This window comes from Anser anser, assembly GCF_964211835.1.
Source record: "Anser anser genome assembly, chromosome: 9".
In the NCBI taxonomy this organism is placed as follows: Eukaryota; Metazoa; Chordata; class Aves; order Anseriformes; family Anatidae; genus Anser; species Anser anser.
Window position 1 is genome coordinate 8,616,822 of NC_139729.1, and position 25,135 is coordinate 8,641,956.

The 25,135-nt window shown below is 40.4% G+C and overlaps 1 protein-coding gene and 1 long non-coding RNA gene across 2 annotated transcripts in view; both read left to right on the forward strand.

The window, feature by feature from the left end:
* Positions 1–1,291: 1,291 nt before the first annotated feature.
* SLC25A36 (solute carrier family 25 member 36) overlaps positions 1,292–25,135 on the forward strand; it is a 33,216-nt gene continuing 9,372 nt past the window's right edge. The window contains exons 1-4 of the mRNA XM_083849279.1: positions 1,292–1,449; positions 10,117–10,287; positions 14,630–14,707; positions 18,003–18,103. Coding sequence (XP_083705405.1) covers positions 1,409–1,449; positions 10,117–10,287; positions 14,630–14,707; positions 18,003–18,103 — 391 coding nt within the window. The 5' untranslated portion in view covers positions 1,292–1,408. The remainder of the gene's footprint in view (positions 1,450–10,116; positions 10,288–14,629; positions 14,708–18,002; positions 18,104–25,135) is intronic.
* Positions 1,471–10,098, forward strand: LOC310904479. Its single transcript, XR_014588392.1, has 3 exons — positions 1,471–3,966; positions 4,159–4,211; positions 4,892–10,098. It is a non-coding gene; the product is annotated as an uncharacterized lncRNA (long non-coding RNA).

Consider the following 25,135-nt stretch of genomic DNA (forward strand, 5'->3'; position numbering starts at 1 on the left):
GTCGTCTGCAAGTTTGCTGAGGGTGCACTCGATTCCATCATCTATGTCATTGATAAAGATGTTGAAGAGCACCGGTCCCAAGACCGACCCCTGAGGGACACCACTTGTGACCAGACTCCACCCAGACATAGAGCCGTTGACCACAACCCTTTGGCTGCCACTGGCCAACCAATTCTTTATCCACCTAACAGTCTATCCTTCAAATCCATACCTCTCCAATTTAGAGAGGAGAATGTGGTGACGGTCCATATCAAAGGCTTTGCTCAAGTTCAGGTAGAAGAATTGGTAGATTTTTGAATAAGTTTAATACACCTCACATATGTATACTACAGATTAGTAAAGTGTGTGCTGCTATTTTGGAATAGTTTGTTTTTAATGAACTATTTCAAGTCTCGCTCATTGGTTCACCAGCTTCAACAACATGCTGTGTGGGGGGTACCAAAGCAAAATGCTGACTGAAATCATCGCCCTACTTGTCTCAGTTCACCATTAACTACGTCCCCCTGCCTCAGCACCTCCACATCTCACACATTCCTCCAGCCTTTCTCCCACCCAACCTCCTCCTCTTGCAAAACTCTGGATTACATTTCTAGCTTATTAGTTTCTTTCACCTCAATTCACCTTCTGATAGATTTTTAGGTTAAGAAATAGCTGCTTTAGAGTGCACTTTTGTTTTTTGAGCTAAAAAATTGTTGCATTTCTACAAAGTAGTAATAAAACCCTCATACTTAGAAAGATATAAATTTACGTTAATTCTTTAGATAGCACCGCATTCATGAAGACTGTAGGCAGCCATTTATCTGCTTGGAGGTGTTTGGGCACTGAGAACATTGACTCAGACATCTTTATGTGCCGTGTTAATAACTTCCCCGTGGGGCACCATTTTTCATTTTTTACAACATAACGCCTGCTTTTGAAGAAAAGCAGTGCGGAACTGTGCTGATGATTCACAACGCTCAATCCGGAAAAACCCCAAGGATGCAGCACCGGGGAGCCTCCTCCAGAGGCACTCCGTCAGCAGCCGAGGCCACGAGCTGTAACACGAAAACCAAGCAGCGGAGGCTGAGGACGCTGCGAGGGAGCGGGGCGGGTAGCCCGAACCCCGGCGTTCACCTGGGGCTCGGGGCACCACAAACTCGGAGAACCCCGAACGCTACAGACCGAACCCGGTGAACGCTACGCAGAGAGGCCCGTAACGGCCCCGCTTATATAAGGCGGAGCGCGGCGGTGACGTCACCCCCCAGCCAATAGCCGCCTCTGTTTACCTCCGCCCCCTCGCCGCGCCGTAGCGGGCCGGGAGGGGGCGGAGCCAGCGGGCGGGCCCCGCCCCATCCCCGTCCCCCGTCCGCGCCGGAAGCGGCGCAGCGGCGGGCGCGGGCTGGCGGGGCGGAAGCGGCCGTTGCCGAGGATGAGCCAGCGGGACACCCTGGTGCACCTCTTCGCCGGCGGGTGCGTGCCGCGCGGGGGGGGGCGCCCGGGGGGCCTCGGGCCGCCACGGGGCCCGGCCGCGGGGCTGCGGGCGGTCGGGGCTGGGGGCGGTAACGGGGCCCGCGGAGGCGGCAGGGAGCTGGGGCAGCGCCGGGGGTCGCGCTTTGGTTTGCGGCACCCCCCGCCTCGGCCGGTGCTCTGCGGGTGCCTCCCCGCCGGCACCCGCTGACCTCGGGCTTCTGGGAGGTGGGGCTGCGCGGCTGCGGGCCTGGCGCGTGGCGTGCGCTGCTCCTTGGGTTCGCATCCTTGTCAGCGCTCACACAGCAGCGGGAAGAGGGCTCGGTGCGGCGCTTTAACTCCTGTCTGCGGGGGGGCAGGTTCGTAGGAAGTCATACGCGGTAATTTAGACCAGGCGCAAACCTGTAAACTTCAGACCGAATGAGGGTCGCTGAGCTCAACGAGCTCGCTCTTTTTCCAGAAGGGTCTGGTCAACAGGTAGGTGCCAGTCAGTGGGGTCAGGGGTCGTGTTGTGAGGAAAGGGCCGACAGACTTTTCCTCCTGTACCAGCCACACGTTTCCTGTTACCTTAGCGCAGCGAAGCTAGCAGCGTGCGTTTGGTCATGTTTAGCAGTAGGAAAGTTATTCTAGGTCATCGCGTGGCTTCTTTGCTAGCGTGGTGGGCTGCAGATCGCTGGAGCGCTCCTCAGTCCTCAGGGAGACTTTAAAAGGAAGGAAGCCTTGTTTCCCTTTGGGTTTCAGTGGAGATTGTATGCAAACAGTGCGGATGTCTTAATCTGCTGACTCTTTTTGTAAGGTCTACGTTAAGTCTTTAATTCCCGTTTTCATTACTGAAACTCTAAGTGATGACATTGCTGTTTTAGCAATGTAGGTGGGGCTATTCTAGGATTTTTCAGTAGCTGCCCAGTTTGTTTCATGACAATCCAACAACAGCTGTCAAACAGCAGTACTTCTGGGCAATTACCAGTTCATGTGGAAGTTGATGTTTTATTTCTAATGATCCTTCCTCCCTCCTTTTCTATATCTCTCTGTATCCTTATCCCCACCCAACAGGTTTGATTGACCATTTTAGCAGTACTGGGCAGGGGTACAGTAGTGGAAGAAAATTGCTCAGCAATTTCTATCTGCTTTGATTTCTTGAAAGTAATTTTACTCTGTTAGTTTCATTTTTTTGAGAATTTCATCTCTCTGCCTCGTAACTGCATGTCAGTTGTAAATTTGACCGATATCGTATAACAGAAATACTAGTTCCGTGTTTAAAAATAAACAAGTCAGTACTTATTTTGGAATGGCGGGCATATGAAGTCTAGCACCATCAATGAATTGAAATGGCGCTTTTTTTTTTTTTTTGAAAGAAAGCTCTTCTAAGTGATTTGGCTGGACTGGTTCATGCATCAGCCAATACACCAACAAAGTACTATTTTTACATGCAGTCCCCACCCAATGCACTTCTTAGACCTTCTTGACTTTAAATAGATTCTCTGAAGGTGTACATGTAAGCATAACAGCAGTCCCATTCAGAAGCAGAAAACGCATAGCATGGGAAGAACATCACTCTTGTTGGAAATAAGGTAGAAAAATAAGAATTCCATGTTAATAAAAGAAAAAGTGTTACAGCCTTTTAAGAACATGTTCCTTACAGAAAAGCAGTTGTAACTGCTACAATTTGTAAGCAATTAGTTCCATGCAATAACTTTGCTATCGTCTTAGGACATTTAAACATAGTTTTTTAGGCTGTTTGCAAAACCACCATCGTGCACTCCTTCATACTGTAAAGTGATTGCAGGGAGCCTTCCAGAACGGATCAGCAGTGGACCTGGAGTTCAGTTTCATGCTGTGACACATTTGCAGCCGCTTACTTAGCTCATATTTTGTCCTGATAAACCTATTTGTCAGGATCTCCTTCCACAAACTGTGTAGCTACCACCCAGCTCCATCTGCTAATCGTATCTCGTCCTTGTGGGACCATAGCTGGGATGCCTGTAACGTTGGATCCCGATACAAAATCATATTTCATGTGGAGCTCAACTTTCCTCTGAGGTACTCGGTTGCATCGCTCAGAACTCATCCTTTTCAGGAGTCCAACTATTGATTGTATTTATGTTGTCTGTTTTTCCATTTGGTAGTCAGATAACCACTGTTGTCACTGCAGACAACGTGTTGGCCAGGTAAACTCAGGTGCTTTTATTCCAGAATCCCTGTAGTGGTTGAAATAGTCAAAACTCAAATAATGCACTTAAGATAGTTTGAATTCTTTAGAAACATCAGATACCGTACATGTGAAAGACTCCTGGATTTTTCTTTATTTCAGTTAGGAAGATACTAGTTAATAACTTAGAGTGTAGAATGGTGATTGGTGGTGTTTGGTTTTTTTTTTCTAGCTGCCTGTCAGAAAATAGGCACTTGACCTGTAATTGAGTTACCAAGCACCTGGACTCCCTCCTTCCTTAAAATACATTCCTGGCATAACCCTGAATGTCTTTGAGAACCAGTTCTTCCTGTTGTGAGGCATAGGAGAAGGCTAGTGCCTTTCTGCCTCAACTTTAGGTTAATTTTGTGTTTAGGTACCCTACTGCAGGGGGGAAGAAAAAAAAAGCAATTCTTTCTTGAAGCATTGAGTAGCTTGGGTTTTGCTCCTGAGGTGACCAAATTGCATGACAATAGCTGTGTCTGAAGAATTGTGAAGCTAATGTTTCTCATATTTCCTTCTAGTTGACTGATGTTTTCAGCTGTCAAGCTGTTTTACTTGATACAAATGTCACGTTGTAAGTATTTATTTGCCCTCGGTCCTAACTGAAGCTACGCTCTCCATGTTAGTGTTTGTTTTGGATAATGGAAAGCAGTGATGCTTGTTCCCCTTGTGTTATTTTTTCCAGTTTTCACTTGTACGTTTTTGTATGTCAGCACATCAGGGGAATTTCATTTTTACATTGTTAATTAGAAACAGGCTTGATTAATATTTCTTAGTTTAAGGAAGTTAACTTAAAATTGTTATTTTTTTAAAACTTCAGCAAAAAGAATAATCTGTGAATAAGGGGGCTGTGGGCTACTAGCTGCTGGTACTACTAGCCAGTATATTAATGAGAAAGATGGAAAGATGTGTAATGTACAAGTTTAGCAGTATAACAATAGGAAAACCCTGAAACTTCCAGATTAGTGAGATGGATTCTTGCTGTTTCTGAAAATTTTACTTCCCAAAGGCCTTAAATTCCCTCTCAGAAGAGGGATGCTGTAGGTTTGATATTCAGACCTGCAAGTTACCTGTCGATGTGAACACCAGTTACTCTTGTGCTGTAAGACGGGTCTGTGAAATTGCTGACAGTTTGGGGACCTGAATTTGTGGTAAGTGGTAAAGAGATTAGAAGGCGTTCTGCTTGCAAGTGGCTCCGTGTTTTCCTGACAGCTTTTTGAGATCGGTTTTCTCACTGTTTATCTTGTCAGTCAGTATTTGCAGGGAACTCTTTCATAGAGGAAAGAGAAGCAGCAGGTAAAATACATGAATGAATGTAGACCCAAGATAACAGGGTCAAGGGTTATCTCCGAGTCTTTGAGGCCGCAGTTACAAATACAGTGAAAGGTGAATCTAAGGTAAGTGCTATGCAGCCTCATCATGGGCTTGTGTAAAATAAGTAATTACGTAAAGGAAGAAAAGCTGGTGGTTCTTAAACAGCAGTAGTTACAATTATAGGTCAGCTATACCAGCGGTACTGGGAGTATTAATCCTCTTGGGAGCATTAGCAGACAGTCCAGTGGCTGAAGTGCTGAGACCCTCATCCATGCTAGAGCTGTGCCTGCTTTTACTGCAGGGGTGTCCACACACAGCAGCAGACTGCAGCCCACAATTCTGCACAAGGGCAGTGACTCCTAAGCAGGTACTCTCAACCTGAAACACTAAAAGAAGGTTTTCCCATCCAGCTGTCCCTGGAAATAAATCCCGTGATTTGAATGCTGGACAGGATTAGCTTTTGGAGCATATGCGTATTCCTTCCCTTGCATATCGTCACAATAACAGAGGTTTATCTGGGACAAGGGGTTGACTGTTCTGAGGATCTGTGCTGAAGTACTAGCAGAGTGTAAAGCCAAAATACGTCCAAATACATTAATCAAGTGAGGTGATGGACTTCTAAATGTGCATTTGGAATCAACTGTGGTTTTGTTTGTTTGTTTGTTTGTTTGCTTTCCATGGGTGCTCTCTGGGTTAGGCTTGTGTTGCAGTCTTCCTAAGTTCTTCTGTCCAAGAGATATCAAGTAGAGACAACTGTTCTTGGTTTTACTGTTAATCTGTTTTGAGTTTGTTTGGTAGCCGCATATTTACCTGTTTCGTTGAGTGCATTGGCTCTTGTACAGTTCAAGCTGAATATTTAATTTTCTGACTTGTCTGGGTTAGTAGTGATCTTTTAATCTTCCTTTTTTCCCCATTTTTATTTTTTTTGTAGATTTACTTTAAGTAAATTAGCGCCTACAGGTGGATTATCATGCCCTTATACAATCAGGTGTTTCTGATGAAATTCAGCTTTCTTATAAGCACTTGGCAAAGTTCACAAAGGTTTGTAGTGAACATTGATTAGAGGCATATGTCAAATTTGGGATAGGTAAGATAACTGGGGTCTTTCATGACATTCATTAGAAATTAGTATTTGCAAAACGATATTTTTTTTTTCAGCTGGGAAGGTTTGGAATTAAGGGCTGGGTCTGTGTCCTGGCTTACACGTTAGCAAAGTGCCTTGTCTTACTTCAGGAGTCAGCACTGTGCAGAACTTCAGGTGACTCTCGCTTGCCTGCTAGGCACCTTCTGGCAGGGGCGTCTCACGCTCTGCCCTTTCCACTTGCAGTTTATGCTCTGTCAGCAGGAGAGTATTTGCTTACCCACTTTCTCTGGTGAAACTCAGCTAATCTTGGAGAAAAAAAGTTACATATTTGTAACTGTTTTTACAAGTCACAGTTTGTAGGGCCCAGCACTGGAGATGCTGAACACCCGCGTATTCTTAGGTAATACAGATTTCTGAAGTAGTTTACAAAATCCCAAGTGTGGTATTCAGAAGAAAAATAGATGTCACTATTTTCTAATTTTTGAGAAACGTTTTTCTGAACTGTGCTACTCCCTAATTTGTGTTAAACCACAAATTTAAAAAAAAAAGAAAAAAAAAAAAGCCCAAACCAACCAAGCAAAAAAACTAGATTTGAGCCTGAGAGGAGGGCAGCAGGGGCGATAGTGGCAATCTGCTGGCAATTTATAGAGCACTCCTAAGCTGGAGCTGGAGGCTGCCTGTTCCTGGTGTGCCAGGGTCAGGAGCACAAAGACATAGCTGTCTCTTTCACAGTACTTCCATTAGTATGTTAAATAAGCAAAGCTTGAAACATATTTTTAAGTAAAATACTGCTGGTGGCAGAACACCTGGCATGTTCCTCAACAGTTGCTTATTTTTATGGGTCACACAGTTATTGAGTTGTCTCTCTTTGTTTATCTACAAACTGCTCACTGAGGTTTCTCATGAACAGATTATTTTGCCAAGCCTTGCAGTATTTACCTTAAAATTCAAGTGAGCTATATAAATCGGTGTGGTTCCTGGATTATCCTTGCACTTAGTGGTTCAGTTCTAACTTGGATCTTGGTACTACTAAGCAAGGCCTGGTTCCTCAACATCTGGCGAGGTTTCTTTCATTTCTTAGACTTCAGGTGCTGTCTCTATTGCATGAGGGTTTTTGAGGGCTGGGGAAGTGAGGTATCGCATTTTGACAGGAGTGGAGATTTGGGGCTTTGCAAAGACATGTAAGTGATACGGATCCATGCAGTTCTTCGTAGAACTTCTCTGCTTTCTTCATTTGTAAGTTGCAATTTGAGATCTTGAAATGGTTAGGGAGGAGAATTTTAATCCAGACTACCACTACTGACAAGTTCAGCTGAGACATTTTATATTGTTTAAAGAAGGAAAACCAACCCCTCAGTAAGAAACAGTGCCCAGAGTGCCGATCATCGGAAATCATGATGTGAACGGCAGAAAGCGGGGCAGGCAGCGGGCGCCCAGCTCTCCAAAGGAGGCAAGTGGTCGGCTGCTCCTCTTCCCTGGGTGTAAGTGGCTCCTTGTCACGGAGCAATGCTTCGGAAGGCAGACTTGAGAAGAGCAAGCATGGAGTAGCTGCATGTCTGCCCTCTTCCCTGCCAGTCTCATAATCCGTTGCCGGGGGCCTGCTTGTAACCCAGCTGCAGTGAGTGCCTGACAAGCACTGCTGCAGTCAGCCGGCCCTCGGGGTGGGTTGGGTGTGGTGCAGGGGAGCGTGCAGGTTGCAAGCTCCAGCTCAGTGTTAATCTTCAACTTCGGAAAAATTTTCCAGTGTGGAGTAGCCGGAGCCAGAGGCATTAAGGGCTCCAAATTCCAGGCCCTGTTGCTGAATGGCGGCCGAGTTTTCTCCTGTTCATTTCTTTCCCCTTCCGTAGTATTTATCATCACACAAATATAAACCCTACCACGTGCTTTCGCTTGCGGTTGCTTGAAAACAAGTCCTCACGTAACCTGCCTGAAATCAAATGTGGAAAGATCTTAGTGGCAGCAGGCTCCGGGGGATCAGAAACAGAGGGGTTGCAAGAAAGGAAATAAACCCTGAAGCTGGCTGTCTGCATTGCCTGCACACACAATTACCAGGCAGCACTGGCTGCTGTGGAATCGCAGGAAGCGCAGTAACTTGCTCTGTCTTGACGACACGCTTCAGACTATAAAAGCTCTGTCAAGCTGTATCGAGGGCTGGCCTACCGGTGGCTCTCATACGGTATCGCGTGTCATCAACCCTAATGTGTTAGGGGTTTCTACTGCTTGAAACACTGGCTAAAATATATTTAGCTCACCTAGTCGGAGTATTCCTACAACTCCTGTTTACAAAATATATTTGTAGCTTAACATTAGGAGAGCAGGCAAGTGAAATGCTCGTTCAGAGATGCTTTAAAGATACTACTCTAAAAGCTGTGTCAGTCTGTTACTGCATGTGTGCGGCATGCCAGGACCTGACTTCCATCCTCCTGTGAGAATGCACTTTTTCAGACTTACAAACTTAATTTCTTTCCTCAGACCTTGAAAGACTGCAAACTTCAGTCTAATGTTGGAGTTAGGGGTGGGACAAGATGCCTTCATGCTCTAGTAGTAGGCTCTCTAGGTTGCTAATTCAAACAGAGCATTAAGTGAACATCATCAAACATAATTCTTTGGAGCTGTTTGGTACTATCAATTCAATTCATACAAACATTAGCCTTTTAGGATGTAACGCTGTACTAGCAACTGCCATTTCTGGTATTGTTTGCAGCAGAAAAGAGCTGTACTTGACAGACTCTGAAAGTTCCTTTTCCATGAAAGCTTGCAGGAGTTCTTGAGTCCCAGCTATTACTGCTAATTTGTACTGAACTCTCCTTTACATTTAGGAAGACATTGTTTAAAAAATACTGTTGAACAAATCTTGCAGCATTTGAAAGTTTGTTTCAACAAACTAGCTGATAGTTATCTTATTCTCAGTGCTTCTCAGGGTCAAACACCAGCTCTTGTCACTGCTTCAGAGGAGTGAATACTCAGCCCTTTGAGTTTAGTGGAAACGATATTTCTGTGATTGTTAGTGGATTTCAGACTGAGCTGTAACATAAATGATCACCCTAATTTAAATCTGTTGTTCAAAAAACAAAACAGAAAACCCAGTGTGTGCATACCGTGTCTTGGTCATAATTTTAAGAAGCATATTTGGCTAAGTCGAGAGAACACTGGTATGGGAAAAGGTTCAAGGGAAGCATTTCTTCTCGTAACAGTGAAGTCCAAGAATTTGGGGTTATCTTTGGAATCAAAATTTGTGGATTTGATTTTTTTCCCTCAGAGGCTGATGTGGTCATAGTTAAACAGGAGTGTAGGTAATTATTAATTAGCCTATGAACAAGCACCAGAGAAGCCCTCTGAAAAAAGCTGCTAAAAGGCAGCGTGTTCCTGGCTGTATTCTGCTCGAGCAGAATGGGAATAATGCCACTGTTAGTGTAAGGCACTCACAGCTTCCCGTGGCTTTCTTACAGAAGTGAGCGGCAGACTTCTGTCTTCCCAGATTCAGCTCTACAGTGTGCTGTTCTTGGAACCTAGTGTGCCTTGCTGTACGGGGCAGGGCTCAGGAAACACTCAGAATCATTGCTGTCGTGGCACCATGTCCAAAAATACGAAGGGAGTTTGTTAATTTCAGTTGTATAAAATTGCCACGTTACAGTTTTTAGCAGCTTTCCAAAGACTGATGCATGTAGCCTTGTGTGTGTGGTGCATAAATCTGTTCTACCCTTAAGGATTTTTGGCACCTCTGTTGTGGTCAGGAGCATGCTGAACATTCAAAAGAAGTTAAAATTTACCACAGGAAGTTAAACATTTGAGATGCTGAGCTAGTTTCCCGAAGTGATTTGAACAGCATGTGATGAAGACTGTGCACCTTCACTACTTCAGAAACTCTTTTTGTCTGTTCAAATTTTCAGTACGCATTAAAGGATTAACAAACTGACTTAAGTGTGCTTGCTTTCAAGGGCAAGTAACCACAGTTACCATGCACATTCCAGTTATTTCTTCACGTTTTGCAATTCAACTGTGTTCAGTATAACATTAATTATATATTATTGTATTCTTTTTTTTTCAGTTTAGAATGCGATGATCCTCTTTCTCTTTGCAGATGTGGAGGTACAGTTGGTGCAATTCTGACATGTCCACTGGAAGTTGTGAAAACACGGTTGCAATCCTCCTCTGTGACTCTATACATCTCCGAAGTCCATCTCAACACTGTGAATGGTCCCAGTGTTAATCGAGTAACTAGAGTTTCTCCTGGACCTCTCCATTGTTTGAAGTGAGTGTGCATGGGAGTAGGTTTTTGGTTGGGCTTTTGGGGAGGGGTGATGGACAAATCCATGTAAAAGATTCAGACTCTTATGTCTATTATGATGTTACTATGAGATGACTGCATATTTTGCTGTTTAACTGTTTCACATTCTATTTTTCCAAATATCTTTCATGTGTCAGTTTGCACCTTGAATTAGCCAGAACATACATACCTGTAGGACTCACGGACCCAAACTATATCCTCAAAACTCACTAGGAGCAATGTAATGCTTAAAATTAGAATAGTTCATTTGGAAGAGACCTACAGAATCATCAGGTCCAACTCCCTGACCACTACAGGGCTAACCAAAAGTTAAAGCATATTATTGAGGTCGTTACCTAAATGCCTTGTGAACACTGACAGGCATGGGCCATTAACCCCCTTACTAGGAAGCCTTTTCCAGTGTTTGACCACGCTCACGATGAAGACATTTTTCTTAATGTCTGCAGAGCAGGGGCAAGATTCCCTTCACTCTGGGGGACTCCATCTTGCCAGTGAGGGGAAGGTAGCTTCAGCATTTGGGTATAGGAGGAAAATTTTCTTCCAGGAAGGACATGCTGCTGCTTGTTGCATTAGGCAGGCTTAGGTAAGACTCAGATAAGTGTAAGAAGCTACTGTTATCTATAATTAATCAGTGAGAAGTAGTTTGTAGGCAACCCCTTCTGGCAGTTGCAGTGTAGGATTTAAGGGTTTATCAGGTTAGAGTGTAGCATTTATTTAAATGGAGCTTGTACCCAAATAGTATGTTGGACAGAAGGTTTTTCTTAGTCCGGAAGTTTTGATTGAGAGTTTTTTGGTTGTTTTTTTTTGCAGGTAAGTGTCTGATGGGTGAACAATTTGGGAACAAGTATGTGAGTGGGTAGGGCTCAGATTGTGACAAGGAAGTAGAGCTCCATCCAAAACACTGTCTTTCCTTACTAACTTTCTCATGGTGGAAGTTGAGCAATTAAGCTTCTTTCCTGAATGTTCTGGATTTTTTGCCTTCTATTTAGAAATGTGTCCAAATAAATTGCAGGTTGGTCAGATGTTTTTCATATGCTCCTCTGATAGAAGCCCTAAAAAGCCTAAAATAGGTTGGTTTTCTATCTGTCTTTTCAGGAAACAAATTCAGACTGAGGTAGAGGTAGTTCATGATGAACTTCATTGCTAGGGCTTGCTTTTTGTTTTTAAAAAAAAATGCTACTTACACATGTTAATTCTTGATCTTTGCTACTTACACATGTTAATTCTTGATCCTTGTAGATGTGTTTTATTCCTTGTAAGTATCAAATTACTGAAATGCTGAGTAACTTCTGTAGGTTTCAAGTTCTTTGAATACAACAAATATGAAAAAAATCCCAGATGACACGGCAATGTGCTGTGTCTGTAAAAATATGTAGCTGCAGAACATAATTATTTTAGGCCTCTGCTGCTTTAAGATACTAGGGATCTCAGTGGATTTAGTGGGGAACTCAATCTGGACCTCCGTCACTTATGCCTTTATCGATACTTGATATTTTCTGATTTGTAGATTTGGGTTTGGTTGTCTTTTCTCACACCGAATTCAGTGCAGTGTTCCAAGGCTCATGAGTGAGCTTAAAGTACTCTGTCTAAAAGTAAGTTGAATTAGGGAAACGCTGTCAGAATTTCAGTTAGCTAACTGTTGTGGAGTCACTTCTGCATCCTTAGTGTCAACAGAGGTGATTTAAAAGGCATCTGTGCCAGGAAACAAACTGAGAAGAGCTAGTGCAGGTGACTACATTCTCTGGCAACAGAAGCGAATTCCCTTACTCCTAAATATCTGTTGGGCATATCATGTTGGTGATGCCTCTTATATCTAACCTCGACTGAGTTTAAACCAGAGGTCTTGATAATGGAAATCTGACTGACCTTGCAATGCGGACTTCCCCACATAACAGTGGCAGGTCAGTTGAGGCCGTATGGAACATTTGTGCTGCTCTCCCAACTGTGGATGTGCATTCTCTGATTTCACTAAACAGTGCAGGCTCTGGGATCTGATCTTTAATGCAAAAAGTTTGTGTCTTATTTTTGGAGTAGAATTTAACTCCTGCAGCTGATGTCTGGGAATGCAGAAGAGCATCAATAACCACAACCATTACAGTCCTTCCTGCCTGCTATTAAGGGAAATTTTGCTGTGACTTCTCTTGAATTCTTAGTTACTCCAGCAAGTCTTGGGACACTGTAGATCCAGAGGAAACAAAAAAGAGACTTTACTCATAAATTTCTCTGAGACACTGAGGCTCCTGCTGCTTTGTATGCATTCATATTTGTGCATACTTACACATATCTGCAACACTTCATATTGTGGTGTTAGGTGATGTTAAAGTAGTAGTGCTTTATGTGGGCACAGATCACATGTTAATTGGGTACAGCTTTACTATGATCTGATGCTCTGAGCATGCTGAGCTTTATGGAATATGCTAAGATTATCTCAAACAGTTCTTTCCAAAAGTGTCAGAATTGCTATTAGGATAACACACTTGTCTAAGTAATGAGGATTTCCGAAGTGTTTTTGAATACTCCAATTACTGCTGTGAAGCAACTTTACTCACTCAGTGGATTCATACTAACTGTTATGGATATGAAGCTATGGCATTGCTGGACACGTTATATGCTGATTTTCCTAAACAGTCATGGTGACTATTTCACACTGATGCAGCAGTTCACAACCACTACTTTATTTTTGATTACTGTGAACAAGCTTTGTAAACTTGTGTTTTGATTTGACAGCAAAACTGTAATAAAATAGACAATTTCAGCTGCTGGAAATCAGAATAGATTTGGAATCTCTTTCAGTGCTGTGGATGACTTTCATCTGTTTGTTCTGATAGTAAATTGCAAACAAAATGGCCATTTATACAATGGTAGTTTGCTTTATTGAGTAATTGACTTGTCATTAACCTGCATGTCTCTTTGAAGAAGAAATATTTGTGTGTATTGGCCAGTGTTTCTAAATAAATAAGCACTGAGTTTTATGTTGCAACATCCAGTGAAGTAGTTAATTCATAACTTAAAATCTGGGCCTAACTCAATTGCTAGAGCAGTTTGCAGTGATAGGGATGCAGATAGTCCTTGTTTCTCCTCCTTCCGTCTCCCATATCCTGCTGTACTTTTTAAAATACTGTATCTCATTAGCATCTAGTTTGTTGGACAGATTGGCTTCACTGAAACTGGATATTAATGGGTATCCTCTTAATGTACCAAGATAACTTGTTGCATAATGGTCTTCAACCTGATCTCTCTTTAAAAACCATAGTTTTGTGGGAAAGGTATTCCAAACACTGACGTACTAGTAACGCCTCACTTGATGTCTCAATTGACTACTTGTTACCCCTCTGTTCTCTGTAAGTCCCACAAAGATGGGAGGTCACGCACCCCCTGCCACCTGAGCAGCCTTTACAGAGCTGTGCTCAGAGTGGACATGGTTCTCTCAGATCAGGGCAGTACTGTGACTTTTTGCATGGGCTACATTTCTTTCTCAGTTAGGCTCAAACTTTGTTGCAGTGAGTTGCCTTACACGCGGAGGTGGGGATTGTCTTTTCAGGAATGAGTTAAAGAAAACCCACTTGTTGCATGGCCAGCAGCAGTGCTTGGCCAGGAGCACGCAGGCAGTGGCTCAGAATTGATAAGCAGTTGCTGATGGATGGATGGAGGAGGGGATACCTCCTAGCCTCAAGGGAGGGCCGCTTCTCACGTTAGGGGCGTTCCATTTCCTTGTATTTAAGCAGACATCTAAGTCAAAACAATCACTCTAACTTACAGAAACAGTAAAGCTAAGAATGGTTTCTAGTGGAACACTTTGTAGAGTATCGTATATACCCTGATTACCACCATTTTTTTTCCTAATCACTAGAAAAAAGATCTCAAAGACATTGTTTGAGCACTTCTTGCATAGAAGGAGCTGCATTGTGGTGCTGCAACTGACACGGATGCCTGTAGCTTTGTGAAGCAGTGCCCAGTGTAAGAGGAAGCCCTGTGGGGGAATAGGGAGGGCCGGGCAAGGGGTAGGGGGCTGTAGAAGGCTCCTCGACACTGAAGCAGTTCACATACCACTAGAGGTCACGTGTATTGTAGTTTGAATCTTGCAGTGCAAAGGTAAATCTTTCAAAATCATGTGAATGACACAGCACGTTTTGAAACGTGCTGATTTAAATCATGTATAGGGTATCTTTTGTGGTCAACGCTGCATTGTCAAAGTTATCAGTGAATGTATACACACAGACTAGAGCTTAAAATGATTTTGTAATGGTTGTTAGTGCATTCCTTAATTTTGATGTGAATATTAAAATATGTCACTTTTGTTTTCTAGGATGATCTTGCAAAAAGAAGGTCCTCGTTCTCTGTTTAGAGGGCTGGGTCCTAATTTGGTAGGCGTTGCTCCTTCCAGGTAAATACAAACAGACGTTCAGTAAGTGAAATAATTTCAGTGAAATTTTGGTTGCTGTATATTTTTTAAGCGATTTAGGGTTTATTTCAAGTGTGTTATTGCATCTGTAGTATAAATACTTAATAGTAAATATCTAGTAAATAGAAAAAAAATGTTTCTGGGTTAGTTTGTCTGAAATAATGAGTCACTCGTGCTGCACAGCTCTAGTCCCACATCCCTGCACCAGCTACCTGACCATTTACTAACGCCTCTTTCTGAATGCTATTTGTTATTGAGCTTCTTCCAGTTAAGAAGGAAAATATTTAAGGAGTTGCACATGTAAACAGAGGTTTGTACCTTATGCACAGGTAGATTTAGCCTTCAGTTAATCCATCATCTTCAGGAAGCAGTTGTGTGACCAGCTTCAAAACACTGGGTCTTTCTCCCCTCCTGAATTCTGGTGAAGCACAGACCACAGACCTACTGCAGTGGGAAGCCTGTTTCAAAAAAGAGCGAGAATGGGTAGGATGAGACACAGCTGTCACAGATGAAGCTGATCCAGCAGTGGGCTGGGCTCCAAAAAGTAGTGGGGCAGTGTCAGAGAATGCAGCAAACCAGAATGTAAATCTGGTCCAATTGGTGGTGGTATTGTGGCTGTCAGTTGCCCTGCCTCAGCCTAAATGCTCTAGTTACTCCACTGCTGCTGTTAGCAGAGTGAGGTTTATTCAGACCTCAATTATGCCCAAGTTTGAATTGATCCTTGCGTACAAGTATTAGCTGAAGTTCATTCCAAAAATAGAATACCTAAGGAAGAGTATGGAGGCAAAGATGTGTAAAACTAAGTATAACTACTTAGTCCTGATGAGGCTAGCTGTCTTTTGGCCTATTTTTGTTCCTTTCTCTTCTGTTTTTAAGGGAAATGTCTTTTTGCAGCAGGAATATATATTCACAATGGCTTTATTCCTCCCTTGACTTAGTGCACTGCTTCCCTTTATTTTTTGGTCTGAAGATATTATTCCTTTTTCCTGCATGCCCAGTTGGGGAATACTTTAACGATAGTGGTTCAAGGATACTTCTGGAAAATATTATTCAACTATGTTTTCTATTCGGCATTACTCTGTCTTATACTTGAATCTGACAGATAAGGTGTTGCTATGTAGGTCCCCTGTATGAAGAGAAGCATAATTCAGCAATTGGAGTACTTTTATTTTAGCAGATTTTTTTGAAATATTAGGAATACTTGAGGTATTTTCTGATCATTAACTTAGCATTGACATGTGGAGAATCTGAAATAATTCTAGTAGCTGTGTTCTTGACACCTGTGGGATATCAGCATATAATATGTCATCATTCTGAATATAATCCCATCAAAAAGGAAATGAGCGTAAGGAAAATCTAGGGTCGTGTTCTCTTAATCTGCTGGTGGGAAATTAGCATTTGAAGACTTTGCCAAATGCAATACTACTTGTATTTCAAAGCCAGGACCCACCAACAAAAAACATAGGTCATAGGTAAGGGATTATTTTCACACTTTCTAATCCAGATAGTTCCTAAACTGAAGAGCGCACTTCTGCTTGGTAGTCCAGTCTGATTCTAAATGGTCATTATGGATGCTTTCTCTGATTCCAACTGTTGCCATTGCTAGGAAGTTCTGTCTTCCTGTCCCTTATGTTCTGTGTTCTCCTTCTATAATAAAGCAATGTATGATTGCAGTTTATATCTTTAGTACCTGCAGCTTTATTCACCCTGCACTAAAAGCATGCAGATGCATACCACGTGTGGACCAGAGTCTTGTTCTGCCAGCTCTCACTTTATCCTTCTGCACAAAAAAAGCAATTTTTACACGTAATTTATCAACCCATAAAGGCCCGTTGATCTCTGCATCATCATTCAGGGAAAGTAAGTTCTTGGAACTTAGCACTTGGTTTTGTTTTTTTCCGTAAACATGTTAACTTTTCTTTTTCCTTTGTCAAGAGACTTAAAAGATGCATTGCAACAATCATTCTTAACTCATGATCATTCTTATGCACCACTGAATTCCATTTTGTAAGTGATTACCCTCAATGAAAAAATCCTCAATTGCAGAAAAAAACAAACCAACAACAACCCATCAATCAAACAGACTTTTCAGTAAATTTCTTTTCAGTAAATTTTGTTTAGTTTCCTTTCCCATCTTCCCTCACATAAAATAGTTAGTTTTTTTCCAGTGTTCATACTAAAAATGTCTACTTGCTGTAATGCCTTATAAATAAGCACATCTCCCTTGCCCTCTGGCACACTGTTTTCATCCTGTACTTCATTTCAATTTGGTACTAGCTAAGTGGACTTAACAGCAGGTGTTTGTTTAAATAAGCTGTAGAGAAGCATGTTTCATAACACATCCAGTATACTTAACTGGGTTCAGATTCCATTTTAGAAATTACAGCCATTGAGCAAACACTTTATCATTTTTTATAATAAAGGAAAACATGTTTGTACAGCTAATGAGGTTAATGGTCTGTTCATGAAAACTTGGATTTTTTTTCCTTTTGTAGAGAGGTATCTAAGTTGTTGAAAAAAAGAGTTACAAATTCAAAATGTAATTTTTTGGTGGACTTAAAATCAATGTTATGGCTCTAATCAATGAAAACAAGTATCTTCATAATATTGCATTGACATGCTAACTTTTTTTGCCTAGCTTTGTCTTGATACCAGATTACAAACTTGAATGTAGTACAAGTTTAGAAATATTTTCTATGTAGTGTATTCAGGGGGGGAAAAAACATACAAAGTGCCCATTCAAAGTACAGAACTATAGAAAGAAAATGTGGTTCCCATCTTCACAGTTGCTGAAGCTTTTAAAATATAAATGTAGTTATAAATATTTAATGTTTTTTTAAAATAAACAAGTCCTATGTATTTTCTATTTCTCCTCACATTGTAATGTTGTTGAAAGGAGTTTATGCTGTTAGAACAAAGTCTGTTAAAGAAATACCAAACAATGTAACTTGAGTTCTCAGTTAACAGTGTTTTGCTTTCTGGGCTAAACTTCCTAGTGTCACAGAAACTGTTGCTGTATTTATAATTGTATATTCTTCCCCTCACTGAGTGTTAAACTGGAGCTGTTATGTAAGAAATAACATTGTAAAGTGTGCTCATTTTCTTCATTTCTAAAACAGTCCCAATGCTTTGCAGGAATTATACCTTGAGTGTTTTTTTTTTTACTTAGGGAATAAGGCTTGAAAGAAGATAATCTTGTTCGTGAAGTTAGTGGCACTGCTAGTAAGGGCATCAATGCATAAAACATAGCATAACTCAGATCTTGTTCTAATTTTAGAGCGATATATTTTGCTGCTTACTCAAACTGCAAGGAAAAGTTGAACAATATTTTCAATCCAGATTCTACCCAGGTACACATGATTTCAGCTGGTGTGGCAGGTAAGGATCTGTAGCTTTTTAGCTTCTTTATTCTAAACCCTGCTGACGAATGAGAGGTGGCAGTAAATGTGGAAAAAATAAAACAAAGTGTTCAGTGGTTGAATGACTTCTTTCTGCAATGGTTACCTTTTTTGGCCTCTGGTTAAACAAGCCACCTGGAGACTGTGTGCATGAAACTTTGCACTTGGTGTTAATTAAAGTCTGTAACTGTGTGTGTGAATAGCATTTTCCAGGAAAACTTGCATGCCTGCTTCCTCAGTTCTAAATTTGTGAAATGAAAAATGAGTGCTTTAAACACAGTAACTATCTGCTCTGCAAGCTATAAACAACACAGTGTGCACTGAACTCTGGCTAAATAGTTTGGTATCTATTTTTTTACCCTCACTTTTTCTGTTACAGCTTTGTATGTCTGACTTGTTTTTGCCTTTCTGAGATATACCTGCAGATATTTGTGTAACTGTGTAACAGCCCCCTCCTCCCCCCCCCCAAATCCTTTGCTCACACTGGTCTACATGAAGTTTGCTCAACCACTCAAGTGCCATAGAGGAGCAGATTTCCATCATATTCATATATTTTCAAGTCTGGAAATGAATTCCTGCTTTAATCTGCAGTGTAACTTTGTTATATTTCAGCAATTGCGACTGTTTGTTGCTTTATTTGTGTGTTCTGTGCTTTGGGATTGTTAACAAGGGGAGTTAAAGGCAACTGAGCTGGTTTCTGATAAAGGACTTGTCCTGGGAAAACCAAAATGAGCTGCCAACAATTTGTTGCCTGTCTTTCGTACATAGAAACAAATCTTTTAAAGTTTTAATTTTTTTGGTATAGGCCATAGATGTTTCACAGATGAATTCTGACATTATGATAGCCTCTTGAACCTTATAATTCATGTCAAATTTTGCAATCAATCTAGAATGGACTGTCAAAGGTGATGTCAGAGAGATGAGTAGGGTAACTTTTCTGTTGAATACTTGCTAATAATCTGGTACAAAGAAATTGTTATATAGCATAGTAAATTTAAGTGACATTAGCTTTTTAGTTAAATAACACACTAATGCTTATCTCCATCACATGAGAAATGTGATGGCTGTATTTAACCTTCCGAGTTACAGACATAAGGACAGCTATTTTATCTTAAATGGGCAAATCAGGGTGCTCAAAGAAACGGTATTTTTATCACCTGTCAGTGTGTGTTCTGTTTGTAGGTGAGCAGCACGGGGAATGAGCTGGAAGGGGTTTCATGAAAAGTTCATCCTAATCAGCTAATCTCTTCAGAAACCCTAATTATATCATTCATTTTTTTGTCTTCAGCTGTTTGTCAATAGGAGAAAACATAAAAATGAAATTTGGGGGGGAGGGGGAATGTATGGGCAATAGGGAAAAAATTAAGTGTATCCTCAATTGAAGACAAATTGTATAACTTGTGCGTTGCTGCAGACAAGTGAAGTTTCAGAGTGTTGCTTATTTTTCAAGTTACTGTCCTGATTCCATCATAAAAATAACTTTTATGGAGATATGACGTAGTGGCTTTTCCCAAGCACTTGCAGATGCAGACTGTAGCTTGTCCAGGAGTTCTGTATCTGCTTACTGACTTGCTTCCCTTTCAGAAGGTTGGTATTACGCATTTGCACTTACAACTTCTGGAGACTGGGGTAAATCTATTTTACCTTAACTGCTGTTTGCCTTGTTTACATTTCTATACCAGCTTTCATATTGAACACTTCAGTGACTGTTACTTTTCTCACACTTACCTAGTTCTGCAGTTGTATTGCTAAACCATGTAGCTGATGAAACTGAGGGCACAGTGTAGTTTCACATTACAGATCATGGATTTTTTTTTTGTTTGCTTTTTTTGTGACCAGCTTGGCACTGTATATTCCAGGCATTCTCTGGAAGACCTGTAGAAGAAGGTTCCTTGACAAACAATTTCTTTATATTCAGCACTGGCAGTATTCTGATATACATGGACTGTAGTTAACAGTGCTTTCTTGGGAAGATGCTAACCATGTTTTTGTAATTCTAATATATTTCAGAAAATGCACTTAAAGCAGCCATTAAGTTTTACCTGCAAGGTTTGTATTGCTCTGTGATGCAAAACATCTCAAGGAAATGGCGAAAGAACAGGGGCAAGATGAAATGGGAATTCTTAATTGGTTGACTTAAACAGGTTAACACAAAATCACCATAACATGTTTTGGATATCAAGATTTCAAAATTGGCAAGGTGCATAAACTTGCAACAAGTAGCAAAAATAATCAGTATTGGTTTTTTCTTTTGCAGCTGCCATGGGTTCAGTAAGGAATTGAGTACCTGAGTGTTAAATAAGGGATTTTTTTGTTTGTTTGGATAGACCTTCCTCTCACATAAAGGCTTCTGATACCTAATGAGCATGAGATGATGTTTGCATTTATGAAGTTTTTCGTGTAGGTTGCAAAACAGTGATGGAAAAATGTAATTAAAAAAAAAAAAGCACTAAGTTATCCGTGGCTTTATCTCATGAATATATGAAAGTACTCTAAATAGTGAACTTCAGACAACTTTAAATACTGTTTACATGTATCATAGGTTAATACATAAGTATCCCAGGCTAGACTGATGCTATATTAGATAAGGATTTATTTATGCACGTGGCATTTTTGGGTGCAAGAAGCTGAGGTACGGTATTTTTAAGCCTTTTTGGTTTTTAGGCCTGATTCTTCCTTCTCAAGATAAAACATACATTTTTAGTTTTATTAACACTTCTTTAGTAAGTTTGTTTTATCCAAAGGAGGACGAATTATGCTACATATTAATAAACTGATGCCTTATGCAATTAGAAATTGTGTTCCTTTTGCTGTGTGCTAGCTTCCAGCATATAATTCACATCACCATAATTCCTAAAATACCTGTATTTCCCCGTGAAGGAATACTCAGCAATCCTTTTTGCTTACCACCTGGTTTATCACACGATTCTTGCACGCTTGCACAGTGAATAGATTCAAAGCATACTACAAGAATGAGTGTTTGCTTGTGTGAAGATGGTTTCTCTGTACATTCCAAACTTAGGCTAAGTTCTCAGATTCACTGCAAACTCTGCCTTCTCATTGTACCTACTCAACCTCTCCTACCACAACAGAGAATAAAAACTTACGTAGAGAACTGAATGAGATGGTGATTTCCTGTTTGGCTTTCTGAATTGCATTTTTAATGATTTATAGTATCATTCGGACAATGCAGATGCAAATCTGCTGCAAAACTACTTTGCATAGTATACTATTGCTGCTGGTTTTGGAACTCTACTGTCAAACCAACCCAAGTGTAGCTTTTTTTTTTTTTAATTTGGGACCACTTTATTACCTATAAAGGTAACATACTTTTTGTAGCCTTTTAGCGTATACACAGTTACTTAAATACCAAGTAGAATGCACATTTAATTCATTGATTATTGACATTAGAAAGCTTGATTTCATAAGGCATCTATTTTTTTTCAGTCCTAAGATGACTTTACTTTTTTTTTAAAGATATTTGGGAGGGAGTGGGAAAGGAGGAGGGCTCACTTGTAAATCTCATATATGGGTAAGTATTTGGAGATGTAAAATTGAACTGCTGCAAATGAGCAGAAATTTCAGTACTCAGTGCATTTTACACAACTATTTTAATATCTGTGGCCTGTTCTGATTATTTTTCTTGCTTTTTTCCTAAACTTTTACCTGAAAAAAGTTAGATCTCACAATAACTAATTCACAAATCCTTCCAATGGGATTCGATTTGTACACATGTGTCTGATGAGGTCACTGCTTGTTGTTATGATACAGAAAAGCCTGTGTCTATTTTAGGCATTTACTGTACATTTCTCCCGTGAAAAGAGTGAGATCGTGTCATCTCATGCTCCCCATCCGCAGGTCACTTCCTGCAGAAATATGGACTAACTTAAACCTCGTGAGTACTGAACTGAGCGTCTCTTGCAGCCTCTAGTGTAAGAACCACACATTGGGTTTGTAATATCTATTAAATAAACAAAATAAGGGGAATTCACTTTCATTATCTTGAGTTCACATTATGTGCATTGTGGAAAGACATCACGTCTCCTGAACTCTGTTAAGAGTTAACTTTGTCTATGCAGTTCAGGGAAAGGTGGAAAATACCTTTCACTGATGGCTGCTACTTTTACCTAGCTCTGTTGGCTAATTCCAAGTCCCTTGCTGAGTTAAACAAATTTTTTGTTTTGTTTTTTTTTTTGGTGTCCCAGAGCTGCCTTTAAAATGCTGCAGCTGATATTCTTTGTTGTCATGTTATTTCAAATACCTCTTTTTTTCTTTTTCTTTTTATTTGTTTTTAATATGTATACAATCTCCTTTCTGTCTCTTTCTCTTTTCTCTTTTGTTTTTATTTTATCACTTTGGATTTCCAATTCAGCATTCCATATTCACATGCGTCTATCAATCACATTGGCTTACGGATCAAAAAAAACTTTAACTTCTGAAATATGATGCATAATAGGAATACCTGGGATCTTACCTGTCATTAGCTCATATAGCTCAAAAAGTAGATTGTGATATTTTCTGTCTGAAGTTTGGGTATAATTTCATAGGACAAACTAAAACACGGACAATACAGGAATTTCTTGTATTGTCAGATTGATCTTAAAATGAATCTGGAATCTTAATCTCTTGAGGACACAACACTTTGATAAGCATTGTAAAGCATTATGAAGTTTAGTTTTAAGACTTAAAAAAAAAAGAAGAAGAAAGGAGGAATAAAAAGGAAACAATTGATAGAGCTTAATAGTTGTTGAAAGCCCTCCACCTTTGTTTTAACTAGTACTTTTGCTATAGACTTACTGTATTTAAAAAGAAAAGCTTATCTTATCAAAGATCCCCGAATTACGGATATTTCTTGTTTTGGAGCCTCTTCCTTGAGGACAGCATCACTCAACTCTTTATTTTTCTTCTTGCACTGGCTATTTACTACATTACCTGTAAGAATTGAGCTGTAGTCGTTTCATCTTGAAACCTGAATTATTGAAGGCTCTTTGATTTGAAAGCTTTGATACAAACTGTCGTGCTACTAAGGCTTATGGCAGCCCTGGGGGGAAGAATGCCTGTTGCTAAGTGTCTGTCTGAGCCTACGGTTAGGAGTGCTATGCTTAAATAATGCTTAGAGCAACCTAGGGAGAGGAAGTTTGGACAGAATAGGCCAACCTATGCCAACCACTGTTTGCTGGCAGTTTCCAATATATTCTTCACAGAAGTATCAGGCTGCTGCTGTGAGCAAATTTTGCCTCTTGGACAATGCCTCTGATTTCACCTCTGTTTCCTGTTAAGGATTTAGCATCTTCAGAGACCAGTTCTCCGACTTGGATAGGAAAGAGAAAGGGCCCAGCAGATAATGCTGCTGAGTACAGGCTAGCAGTAAGAAAATTTCAGAGCATGTAACTCTAGATAAATAGGAAGCAAAAACATTTTGATCTTGTTTGACTCATTAAACCCTCTCTAAGAGCGAGGAGGCACTTTAGAACCGATCTTGTCTTTTTTGAGAGAAGCCTTTTCTGGAATATGTGTGTTTGTAGGGGAACTGAGATATTTTTTTGCCACCTTATTTCAAAGCCTTTGTTTCAATCATGTTCATTTCTAGTGCCTTTCATGCACTGTAGATGTGGAAAGATTCTGATTTTAAGGTAAGAAAATTAAAGCTTTGTTAGTGCTAGTATAGAAGAATATAAAGTGTACAAGTTCAATTTAGTTCAGTGGAATTCCTATACCATAAAGTGTTAGACAGGTCAGAAGGGCTCAGGCTAGTTGAATTGCAGAACCTTTTTTGCAGATATGTTTTAAAAACATCCGGTGCCTTGTTAAGGCAGAGTAGGTCCCTGATGCTTTGAGTTTTTTACATAATAATTTGACTATGTGAAATGCAGGTATAAAAACACTTCTGGCTTGTTAGGATTTCACTCCATCATATGAAGAGCTATTTATTTACCTAGGCATAGAAAAAATAAGTAGTGTATCAAAAAGCAACCCCAAAACTTTATGATCTACCCAATGAATTCACAGGAAGTTTTTTTAGTTAAGAGGTTTGAGTCAGTTTAAAAATCTATTTAATCAAAAGATGAAACTGAAATCCCTAAGGTGTTCTTGCTATTTTGGCACAGAAGTATAGCTAAATCCTAGTACCTGCTAAACCTCAGTTTGTCTGGAGAACCGTAACTGAAAATCCTAATGACCTATTTAAGACTTGGGGGTGGGAAGGGCAGAACAAACCTTACAACAGTTAAGATCCCCTGGCATTTCTCAGAGTATTGCAGTCATTTGTGTGCAATGTAAACATAGATTATGATTAAACAGAAGTAACTGGTACGCAAGCAGTTCTACTAAATATATATATTTATGTAAGCTGTTAATGATCTCCATAAACAAGCTTATCAATAGCCTGTTTGTTGTATAAGTATTGTGCACCAGATATGCACTGAACGAGATAACTCCTCGTTGCTTTCCTGCAAGCCCCGTCCCTTCCCTCGCAGGAGGGCAGCATGTCTCTGTAGTGATATACCAGTGATGTGTGTCACTTAGATAGCAAGTGTCTAAATTTATCATCTTTTGCCTGGCCATGTTCCAGCTCTTCCCTTTTCCTTTCCTCTCCTGCAGACATGTCACCTCATTAATGGTGCACGTGTGGTATTACGACTCGAGATGTTTTTTTATTTTGATTTTTTTCAGAGCTGCCTTTCACTCTGCTCTTTTTCTCTCCACGGTTGTGCAGAAGTAAGAATGATTCTTACTTCTTTTCTTTCTTTCTTCCTTTTTTTTTTTTAATTTGTTTCCTTCTTTCTCTTCCTTTTCTTTTTCTTCAGTGGACTGAAAATCAAAGCTTTAACCCATAGTCCTGATGCAAGCCTGAATAGTTGCTGTCTGTCTGGATAGTTAGAAGTCATACTATTTACTTTAACAATTTAAACACTCATACGCTTGTAAAAGTATTCCTGGGCCAACCAACAATCTCTGCTTTGAATACTAAGTAAAATATTAGCTGTTAAATTTAACTGCTCTTTCTAGTTCA